The 12,170-nt window shown below is 33.0% G+C and overlaps 2 protein-coding genes across 2 annotated transcripts in view; both read left to right on the top strand.

The window, feature by feature from the left end:
* The window catches only part of LOC127543862 (lipoxygenase homology domain-containing protein 1-like), an 83,573-nt gene extending 75,962 nt beyond the window's left edge, over window positions 1-7,611 (top strand). The window contains exon 4 of the mRNA XM_051970186.1: window positions 6,666-7,611. Coding sequence (XP_051826146.1) covers window positions 6,666-6,893 — 228 coding nt within the window. The 3' untranslated portion in view covers window positions 6,894-7,611. The remainder of the gene's footprint in view (window positions 1-6,665) is intronic.
* Window positions 7,612-10,365: 2,754 nt separating this feature from the next.
* LOC127543861 (lipoxygenase homology domain-containing protein 1-like) overlaps window positions 10,366-12,170 on the top strand; it is a 34,243-nt gene continuing 32,438 nt past the window's right edge. The window contains exon 1 of the mRNA XM_051970185.1: window positions 10,366-10,571. Within this exon, the coding sequence (XP_051826145.1) occupies window positions 10,448-10,571 (124 nt within the window). The 5' untranslated portion in view covers window positions 10,366-10,447. The remainder of the gene's footprint in view (window positions 10,572-12,170) is intronic.

Below are 12,170 nucleotides of genomic sequence, written 5' to 3'. Positions count from 1 at the left end.
AATATACTATCCGGACTAGCCCTCTGGAGGATTTCAGAACCAGCCTTGGTCTTAATGGAGGAGTGAAGAAGGCAAGAGACTCACAAGGATGCTCAAAAATGGAGTGTGTCTTATTTCCAGTCCTCTCAACCCTTAAATACCTCAGTATGATTACATCAATACAGTACACTAAGCATGTGCCAACTAGAGAACCATTATATCATCATATCACACTGAGCAAGTGCTAACTATAAGCATCCTGTTATTGATATATAAATGTCTTTCTTTACTATTAAGTATCTCTTGCTTCAAATAGAACACAGGTGGTCATGCCCTTCTTGACTTCTCAGAAAGGGTGAGAACATCAAAGGGAGGTGAGGAGCCAAACCAGACATTGTCAGCAGGTTCCCTCTGGGCTGAAGTTCTTATACCTTACCCAAAGTCCCTCCACTATCTGCTGACCTCTACAGATGTTTATTACAAAGCTTATCAATTTTAAATGTTCTATAAAACTGGAATTTGAACCCAGGCTTTTCTAATGCCCCAAAGAGAACTCATATCATACTATGGCTACATAATATAAAAATTAAAGGATTAGGTTAAGAAACAGAAAAATCTGGTTAAATCCTAGTTTGGCCATTTACTAGTTCTATGATTACGGACAAGTTGTTTAAACTGTCTGATTCTTGTCTCATTTTAAAATGATGAAGTTGAACAAGGTGATCTTTGAAGTCTTTTTAAATAATAAAGTGATCACATTGACTCTTTTCCTCAATAGAAATGAAATAAGTATCTCTTTTTCCTGAAAAGAGATAGGGATTTCTTACTTGTGTTTGCCAGTACTATAATGGAAGGAATAGAGTAATAATTTAATTTTATAATTTAGTATGGTCGACTACAATACATCTTTGTGAAATATATTTTTAAGACATGACAGCCTTTAGAATCAAGTATCAAAACAAAATGAATTTTCAGCCAGACCTTCAAATTGTTCTACGACAAAAATGTTAAAATGAGATTTTAAAAAATAATGAAACATTTTCAATCACATTGTTCTAACTAGAATATTACTCACAAATGATTTTTGTATCATTTGATTAACATTTAGCAATCTTTAAAATTGTGCTTATTTCTTTATCAAATAATTTTAATGTCTATTTTGCATGTTTTTAATTAGCATATATATACAAGCATGATTTTATACATATGTTGTAAAATTATGAATAATTATGTAATACACACATTCATACACATGTGTATGTATATATGTTTTTACATATTTATATATTATATATTTATATATTTATTTGCTCATGGTTTTTGAAATTTTTCTAGTGAATTTTCATCTTTACTGATCCTTGCAAGCTCACTGTAAAGTATTGCATTTTTATATTTTGACAAGCTGGTTCCAAATGCACTTGAATTCTGATTGTAAGGTTTCTCCAGGCAAAATATAAACATAGGATAAATTTCATAATATCATAATCATAAATATCAAAATGATATTTTTGAATTTTTAAAATTATTTGTTATGTAGTCAACAATTGTCATTTCCCCTTTTTATGTGTCTGGCAAAGTAGTTCTTCTAGGAAAAGAAATATCAATTCTGCCATTTTCTTGCTCATTTAATTTTTTAGTATTACCTTCAGTGTAGGGTTTCTTAACAAGAATGTTTTTAGTCCTTTGTTTATTTGTGAAGGTTTGTTTAGCATGATCCATAAATCCATTTAAACAGGTAACATGTAAGTTGTAATACATACCACTATGTTGCAAGTGGATAAATTAAGTAGAAGACATAAGTTGATGCAATGAATAGGGTACTGGGCCTGAAGTTAGGAAAATCTATTCCATTCTTAGGTATTTCCTAGGGATGTGATCTCTTCCTCCTCTGTAAAATGAAGATAATAATAACACCTACCTCCCAGGGTTTTTAGAGGTACAAATGAGATAAAATTTGCAGAGTGCTTAACATAGTGTCTGGATAAATATCATATAACTGTTTGCTATTATCATCATCAGGAAGCTAAGTGGTACAGTTGATAAGAGTGCTGGGACCTAAATCAGGAAGACTTATCTTTTTGAGTTCAATTAGGCCTCAAAAATTTCTTATCACTATGACCCCAGGCAGGTTACTTAACTTCTGTTTGCCTCAGTTTTCTCTTCTGTAAAAAGAATTGATGAAAGAAATGTCAAACCATTCCAGTACCTTTACCAAAAAATCACAGTGAGATCATGAAAAGTTGGACAAGATTGGAAAACAACTGAGCAACATAATTATCATCATTATCATTAAGGTACCATTGACAATACAGTTGTGGAATTTCTGCTCTTGACTAAGCATATCTCAAATAATGTACATGACAAAGCATTTCATTAACATATTCAAATGGAGGGAGGTCACGAATTAAAGTAAGTAAATCTTAATTTTTTCCTGTTTTATATATAATTTTAGCAGAAATTATAATATATCTATATCCTATCTCAGTGGATAATTTTTGTCTATCCTTAAAAAGATGAAATGACAGATTAGAGACCATTGCTTCAAAAAAGTCTTTTATTTTATTCAGGTATAATATTACAATAGTTAATTTAATATGCCAACAAACATTATAAGTCATGCACTGGCACTGGTATATGGGGGATGAGTAAGAGTAAAGAATAAATGATGATACCTGGTTTGGGGGCTTGGTTGGCTGGAGATGTATTTGAAAGTATGCCTAAGGGTTGGTGATACATATACTCAACAGTAAATATGAAAATTTGGAAGTGGGGAGGGCTTATAGAAGAAAAAAAGTAGTTAATTTTTGGACATCTTCAAAAGAAATGAGGATTTCTATGGGATATTCATTATGGAATTTCTCAAAGAGAATTGGAGTTTAAAACTAGCCTTAGATGCATAATACTTACCAGCTATGTCACCCTGCTCAAGTCACTTAACACCAGTTGCCTTGCCAAAACAAACAAATAACCAAATCTAAAACAACAAACTAGAAGAAATGAAAAACAGGCTGATTTCAGAAAAGCCTGGAAAAACTTTCATGAAGTGAAACAAGTGGAATCAGGCAAACGTTGTACGCAGATATAACAAGATTATGTGCTGATTACCTATGATAGACTTAGCTGTTCTCCAAGGCAATTCCAATGGATGGAAAATGTTATCCACCTCCAGAGAAAAAACTATAGAGAATGAATGCCTATCAAAGCATCCTATTTTGAACTTTGGTTTTGTTTTGGGCTTTTTTCATGTTTTTTTTTTCTTTTTGTTCTCATTTTCCTTTTCCAATATGATTCATACAGAAATAAGTTAAAATGAATGTACATGTATAACCTATATTAGAGTTTAGAGAACCTCTCATTACTGAATATAGTGAGAACTTATATCAAATTGCTTGCTAGCTTGGGAAGGGGAGAAGTAAGGGAGGGAGGATGTTATGAGTTCAAATGTTGGAGTTCTTGTTCTTCTCAAAACACAGCCGGTTTAGCTTAGGGCCCTCCGAATATCTCCAAATCCAAAGGTTCTGTCCTTCAGCCTCTGCCTCTGCTTTCTTCAGCCTCCAACCAACACAGAGATGGAATGTCTCTCTTGTCTCCTTCTGGGGAGCCCAGCCACCAACTACAGTGGTGTGAGATGAAGATGAATCTGGTTGTCCACTGAACTCTCCACTCGTAGCTTTATCCTCTGAAAACTCTTCGTCTGCCACCAGCCAGCCAAGAGGAAAAATGCATTCTGTCTTGCCTTGTCGCGGAGAGAGGGCTTCTGGCGTAACTCCACTGAAATCTGACCAAGAGCCTCTGTCTGTTTCTTTTATCCAAGAGGGAGGAATTGTGGGATACGAGAGAGAGGGATTATGGGTTTTCTCCCATAGTGCTCTCTGGCCCAAAGAGCTTCAAGGGAGGTGTGAACTCATTGAACTCCAATAAGTAAAGGTGTGAACACAAGCCTTGTATTAATTAGTTCTACTTAGTACCTTGTTTCAGGTTCTGCCCAAAATCTTCTTGTAAGATTAGATCAACTCTAATTAGTTAGCAGTTTGTAAGGATTCCAACAGGAGGAAGAAATAAAATTTGGAACTCAAAATGTTACAAAAATGAATGTTGTGAGTCAAGATGGTAGAGTATAGGCAGAGACTCACCTAAGCTTTCTCCTAAACCTTTCCAAATACCTTTAAATAATTACTCTAAACAAACTTTAGAGCATCAAAACCAACAAAAAAGATGGAGTCAAACAATTTTTCAGTCAAAGACAACTTAGGAGGTCAGCAGGAAAGATCTGTTGCAACCAGGGTGGGAGAGAAGCACAGTCTCAGCAAAGATCACACCAGCATAGTCTTTAGTCCCAACAAACTAGAAGCGGACTTTAGAGCCTCTGAATCAATAGTAGCAGAGGTAATTTCCAGACCTCTCAGCCCATAGACACAAAGGTGACTTGGAAGATCAGGGGGAAAGGTTTGTCTCACTAGGGTGAGAGACTCTTAGGAAAACAGCAAACAAGGAACAGGTTTTGGAAGTCCCTGAATTGGCAGTGGCAGCAGCAGCATTAGTGATGGTGGCAGTGGCCACAGTGATAGCAGCCTAATGGTAAGAGGGTCAAACAGCTGCTCAGAAGGAGGTCTCATTACTGTTGCCTTGTCCATACTCAAATCCAGGGCATAGTGCTGGTTCATAGTTCTAGTTCACAGTTCCAGAGCAATTAGGAGCACTAGCATGCTAAAACTTAAAGACAGAGTATATTGGAGACCCCCCTCACAACTCCATAACATAAAAAAGTGCTTGTGGTCACTCAAAGACCATAGCATAGGCCAGGAGTGTAGTAAACACATCTCTCCTTGAATCATATCATCTTGAAAGAACTGAAAACTTATAAATCCCTAGAAGAGATCTGAAAATAATTACACAAAACTCCTGAAGCTTGGGACATGGTATCCTCCACCTTGGAAAAAAGCCTTACTTTAACAAAGAGTTAAAAATCAAATAATAGACTGAGAAAATGAGCAAAGAACAGAAAAGAGATTCTAATCATAGAATGCTATTATGGTAACAAGGAAAATCAAAACTCAGAAGATATCAAAGTCAAAGATCCTATATCCAAAAAGAAAAAAAGAAAAGAAAAGAAAAAAGAAAGAAAAATAATAAAGAAAGAAAAAGAGAGAAGGGAGAGTAATACAAAAAGAAATGCAAAAAGCCAGTTAGAAGAATGCCTTAAAAAGCAAAACTGGCCAAATGGAAAAAGAGGTACAAAAATTCATTGAATAAAATAATTTCTTAAAAATTAGATTTGAGCAAATGTAAGCTAATGACTTTGAGAAATTAAGAAACAGTAAAGCAAGACTAAAGGGATGAAAAAATGGAAATCAATATGAAATATCTCACTGTAAAAATAACTGACTTAGAAAATAGATGTAGAAGAGATAACTTTACAACTATTGGTCCACCTGAAAACTATGATCAAACAAAGAGCAAAAACATTATCTTTCAAGAAATTATCAAGGAAAACTGTCCTGGTATTCTAGAACCAGAGGGTAAAATAGAATTTGTAGGAGTCTACCAATCCCCTCTTGAAAGAGATCCCAGAATAAAATCTCCCAGAAATATTATAACCAAATTCTGGAACTCTCAGGTCAGGGAGAAAATATTGCAAGCATCCAGAAAGAAACAATTGAAATATAGAAGAACTACAGTCAGAATAACACAAGATTTAGTAGCTTCTATATCAAAGGATCAGAGGTCTTGAAATATTATATTGTGGAGAGCAAAGAAGCTATGATTACAACCAAGGAATCAAGGGACAATCTATGTTTTCTTTCACAGAATGACTTTTATGGAATTTTTTTGTATAATTTCACATATACCTTCTCAATGGGATGGATAGGGTAGAAAGGAAAGAAAAGAGAAAATCTGGAACTACAAGTTTTAAAAACAAATGTTAAAATAGTTTTATATGTAATTGGGGAAAATAAAATATTTTTTTAAAATGAATGTTGAAAACCATAATTATGTGTAAATGGAAAAATAATATGCTATTAAAATAAAATTTTAAAAAAGAAGTTAGATTTGGATAAGCACATCTGAGAAGTAGTAGTGCTATAGAGGTGAAATTGAATTCATGGAAGTTTACAAGATCCCTAATAAGATAGCATAAATAAGGAGAAAAGAGGTATAAGGAAAGAACAGTGGGGGATAACCATGGTTACCAGGCATGAAAATCCATACTAGAATTTGAAGGAGCTATAGAAGAACAGGTAGGAAGAAGACAAAGCAATTGTCAGGAAAATCTGCAGAGAAAAGAATAAGAAGAAGATATTGATTGACCATAGTATCAAAGAGAGATCAAGAAGGATGATAATTGAGAAAAGGCTTTATGTAAAAACTTCTATAACATTTTAATAACCAATAGGTACCACTAGGTTTGGGAAAGAATATTGTTGACTTCTTAGTGGCCAGTTTCACTTGAAGAAAACACTGACCTGATAACCTGTGGAGGACTGCACATACCCACTGATATGTATAAGGTTATTAAATGAAATCCATAAGACGGGATAGCTTTATCCAGGAACTTTCTCTTTTTGACTCAGCCTCATATGAAAAATTATTATTATATTAGCTGAACTCAAAGCATTTATCTCAACTGTCTCATTCTGTGATGTCTTATTTCATTCTCGTTGATATATTTTTGTTACCTTTTGCAGGTGGATATATTTAGAATTGAAGCAGTAAATATTGGTCTTTTGCAAGCCTTGAATGTGGAAAAAGGGAAAGGTCCTGACTGGCAACTGGAGAAAATTACTGTGAGAGAGGCCTCAGTAGAAGGAAAAGAAATAGTGTTTCTAGCCCATAAATGGCTCAAAAGTGGAACAAACCCATCAGTTACATTGAATATTACAGGTGACTTAAAACTAATTTCTTACAGAAAATAATTCTTGTTTTAAAAAAATTTTAATTTGATTTTTGAATAACTTTTATTATCAAAATATATGCAAAGATAGTTTTCAACATTCACGCTTGCAAAACCTTGTTTTCCAAATTTCCCCCCTCCTTTCCTGAGCCCCTTCCCCATGCAGCAAGTAATCCAATATATGCTAAAACAGTACAATTCTTCTCTCTATATATTTCTACATTTATTGTGCTGTCTAAGAAATCAGATCAAAAGGGGAAAAAATGAGAAAAAAAAAAAACCCAGAAAACTAGCAAACAACAATAAGAAAAGGTGAAAATACTATGCTGTGATCCACAGAAAATAATACTTGTGACTGAATACTAATGATTTTATTGAATTTGTCTTAAAAAGGGCAGTGATATAGGTAAATATTTTTGTTGTATGTTAAAGAACATCTGAACAGTTTCCATTTTAAGGAAAGTGGCAGTGCATTTAGTTTAGACTCAGCACAATGAATGTGAGTGGAGTCAGCAAAGTTGTTTTTATTTCTAGTCCTGGAATTTATTTACTAGATGAGTATGAAATTAAATAACCCCCCAAACAATACTTAAAGTCTTTCTGTCTTAACTTTCTTATCTGAGGAATAGAAAATCTTTATAAGATCTGCCTTTATTCCAACCTCAAGAGATGGATTAGGGGGCTTAAATGGATGATATATGGAAAGAATTTTGAATCTTTCAAGGACACTTAACATTTGAAAAAACAACCACCACCATGTGCAGAACACATATCATTCTTGCTTTTCATCATTTTTACTTAGCAGCTACAGTGAGAAATGTAGACATCTGGGTATGTATTAGATATCTTTAATTTATATTTTTCTCAAATCATTGCCATGCCATTAAATCTCACATATATACGAGAGTATTTCATTATATCATTGTCTTTATTTAAGTGTACACCCAAGATCATTAAATGTTTCTCTCTCAATATTGTAGTGATAGTTTTATAGATTGTTAGATTCAGAAGGTACCTTAGAGACCAAATCCAACCCCCTTATTGTACACATTGCCAATTCTGTATTTTTTTTATTCTCTACATCTTGAGAATGGATGGTTTGATCTGAAAGGATTGCAATTTTTGTTATATTACTGTTTTTTATAAAATATTTTTATTATATCCTTATTTACGTTAGGATATTTTTAATTTTATTGGCATATTCTAAAGAAGAAAATAACAACATCATTTCTTTCTTTTTTTATTATAGTTTTTATTTACAAGATATACGCTTGGATAATTTTTCAGCATTAATCCTTGTGAAACCTTCTGTTCCAACTTTTCCCCTCCTTCCCCCCACCTCCTCCCCTAGACGGCAGGTAGACCAATACATGTTAAATATATTAAAGTATAACATCATTTATTTCAAGGAAATTAAGTTGTATCTTTGTACTAGTTTTTTAAAAATTGCTTTTGAAGGTAACTTAAGAACTAATTCTGAGATGAAAGTTGTTATGTGCCCAGGAAAAAAAAAATTACATTTTGTGAACTTCTGGAACACAAAGAGCTTTAATTCACTTTAGCATGAAATCACAGAAGGAAGAGTTATATTTTATTTTATACAATTATATTTGTTATGACTTAAGTAATTAGCTTGGCATTAAAAATATCTGATTAATTCAGACAATCCAAACCAGTGATCACAGTAATTATGGAAATGAAGCATAAATAATTAAAAATGAAAAATAGTTAAATATCTAGATTCAAAGCTTTTCAAAATATTGTGTGTGTTCTAGACCCAGTTCATTATATGAACAATATCTAGGAGAATAAGTGTAAGTAGAGAAATCACATTGCAGATTTCATGATTTAATCTTAATCTAAATGATGTTCCATTGCTGAACCACAAATGAATACAGATGCTCATTATCATTTAGACACTGTTTTGTGAAAACATTAATTTGGATTTCAATCTCCTTTTCAATTAGAAATTGAGGAAATCGGGCATGTGAATGCCTTGCCACCAGGAAGCCAGCAAATGAAGTCAGGTAATCCTCATGCCACTGTAGTCAATTTAAATACATCCCTATGGGAGCTACTTCATACCGAACTGTTTAATTTCTTTTTCTAGTACTATGTGCATGAAGTTAGATTTCAGCTATTCGATCATCATACAGTAAGGAACATGGAGATGGTTTTTCCTCTTTGTTTTTATGTCTGAAGAAATGGAAGTGCACTCATTCTTTTGTTTTGAAAAGTATACTTATTTCTCATAAAATGTGATGTTTATGTTAACATATTTGTTGTTTGCAAATAGCTAAATTTGAAAGAGTTGAAAGAAATTTCTGTTTTAACCTTTAAAATAGTAAATACTGATAGATATAAGCAGGAATGTGGTTCTAAGTATTTAATTGGCTTCCCAGGGGGGAAAAAATATGCTTGCAACAAATTAAGTTTATTTGACATTATTAATATTTATTTCATTACTTTTATAAGTTTGGACACTAAGCAAAACAATAAATCAAACATTCATTTGGAATGTTGGCCAATTTCCAAGATACACATATTCATGCTGAAAATATAATAATTGGTTCTCATGAGCCAGATCAAGCTGACTCTAGCATATATCTGAATCTACATAAATAAAAACTTTTAGGGGTACTCAATTTTTAAAGTATAAATGGTCTGAGATAAAAAAAATGTTTGAGAATTGCTGTTCTCCAGTATTACTCAGAAACTGAAATGTGGTTTCAATGAATTAGTTAATTTGAGAAAATTGTTTAAATAATTTTATCTACTATCCTATAACGAATAAAGGCTGAGGAAGTAAAATAAAGAAAAAATTTAGCAATCTTTTTATTTTATGAATTTTGCTTAGGTTATCAGTTTTATGTGAAAATCACTTTCTACTATAAAATTTATCCTTATTTTCTTCTTATCTAATTTGCTCAGAAGGCACATGGAAAATTAATCTGAAGCTTCAAGAAAAATCAGGTCAAGAATATGAACATGTTGGGCCAGATATTCCTCATTTGGTTATGATTCTATATGGTACTTATGGAAAATCAAGCCCAATGACTCTAGAAAACAGTCTGGATCAACATGCTGACAATACAATAACATTTGAGGTAAAATACAATGTAAACTTTGTCTTTCACAATTCTTTTTAATTTTTAGATCGTTTAGTTTAATAATTGACCTGTTGCATATTAACTATGAAACATTATAATTTTAACCAGGTAGGAATCATGCAAATGTTGTTATTTTGTGCTACTGGATGTAGTAAGTCAGGGATGATATTTTTATCTACATGATAAACTACGAAGAGACTCTTGCAAATGTAATTAATTCAAAGACAGAATTTGTTCCAACATTACTAATTATAGTTTATTATGTAATTTTTAGGTAGCATTTGAGTAGATTTCATGTCTCTTAGATCTGTGAATATACATTTCATAGAAATCCTATTTAATATTATCTTGTTCCATTGCCTCCTAGGTATTCATGCCCTCTGATTTAGGAACTCTTTATAAAGTAAGGCTGAGTTTGGAGAGTTTGCATTCTAGCACATCACAGCTGTCTGTTCATCATTTTAAAATGCAGAATAAAGGAACCTTGGATACCTTTAGTTGTTCTATAAATAAAACACTTCCTCTTTCTTTTAATGGAGATAGATGCATTGAGTTCCCTGTCGAGTGGCCATTAAAGGAAGCATTGTCTGGTAGGTATATAGCTATCTGTTTTGAAGATGATGAATGAGCCTGAAGGCTAATGGCTCCTAATATTACAATCATGTGTTTTTCCATTTTTTTCTTAAAGTAGTACATCTTCCTATCTTTTAAAAAATGAATTAATGAAACCTTGTGCAATTATAACTAGACTTGACCGAGATTGCCTTTAGGTGTGCAAAGTTGCATAATCAGATTTGCTTATGGCTTGGTTAGCTTTGCTTTATTTCTTCCTCTTCATTTTTCAGAAGGGAAGGTTATACAAAAACAAATATATATACATATATTATATATATATATGTGTGTGTGTGTATACATATATATGCATGTATAAATTAAATATTAGAAGTGTTAAAAATTTTTATTTGGAGTGATTTAAATCAAACTAAGATTTCCAAGTGGATTTATAGCATACCAGTACTGTACATTATTATTCTTTGTGGATGCAAATTTTATTTTCTCAATCCTCCAATGATTCCTTATTTTACAGTAGTTACATTCTGACATAAGTTACTTTTATGTCCTTTGGAATAAACTCTCACCCTTTGAATGCCATCTCTTGTAATCAGGTATTATAGATAGTGGTGAATAATCTTTAAGAAGTTGTTTGATGCTAGAGCAGAGAAAGCCTGAAACCCTGAATGCCCGTGAGAATTTCATTGTGTTGAAGATTTCTCACAGCAAGTGGTATAGACAGAGTTCAAAGTTAGCTCCTTTACTGTACTGTTGAGCAGACGCTTAAGTGTGAAAAAGTCCTGTTTCTCTGTCAGTGTTGCTTCCTTCCTCCACTCCCCTATCAGCCCCCAATCCAAATTGATTTTGTGCTTCCTGTTTTTCTTCACTTGACAAAAAAAGCACCAGTAACATGTTGTCTGTGGAAGGCTGCCAAAAAAGCAGTGTCCTTCATGAAAAAAAAAAAAAAAAAACAAACTCTACTTGAAATTTCCAAATATAGTTCAAAGATGCTTCACAAGCTTTTATTGCATTATGCTAATAATATGCTAGGTCATTAAGATCTGTTTGTCTATTGATTATTTAAGGAAGGTGTTCTGGCAGGATATTCAGGTGCTAAGATTATTGACTGATCTTCAGTGTGTACTTAAGTGGGCAGCTGAGATACATCTCTTGATATGTGTTATTAGGTTTTACCACTTATCTACTACACTAGATTCTGTGCTATGGAGTTCCTTTTAGAGTTTCACTTTTCTGGGGTTAAGAGAAAAAATAGAATTCCTTCTTTATGTATCCTCCATGGGTCTAAAGTACTGCTGGCCATCTATATCAGTATTGGGGAGGAGAAGGGAAAATACAGAAGCATTTGCAAAAGTATCTACTAAGCACTTTTTACAAATGTGATATCATCTGATCCTCACAACAATCCTGGGAAATTATTCTTTATTACCCCAATTTTACAGTTTTACAGTTTATGAAACTGAGTCAAGCAGAGGTTGAATGACTTGCCTAGAGTCACACAACTTTTAAGTGTTTGAGGATACATTTGACCCACTTTTTGATCCCAGATCCAGCACATTAACTGTTTCATCAGCTGCCTCTGTATATTTGTGTGTGTGTGTGTGTGTGTGTGTGTGTGT

Source organism: Antechinus flavipes, chromosome 1 (genome assembly GCF_016432865.1).
Source record: "Antechinus flavipes isolate AdamAnt ecotype Samford, QLD, Australia chromosome 1, AdamAnt_v2, whole genome shotgun sequence".
NCBI lineage: Eukaryota > Metazoa > Chordata > Mammalia > Dasyuromorphia > Dasyuridae > Antechinus > Antechinus flavipes.
The sequence above is the reverse complement of the archived record's forward strand: the minus strand, read 5'-3'. Positions and strand labels throughout refer to the sequence as shown.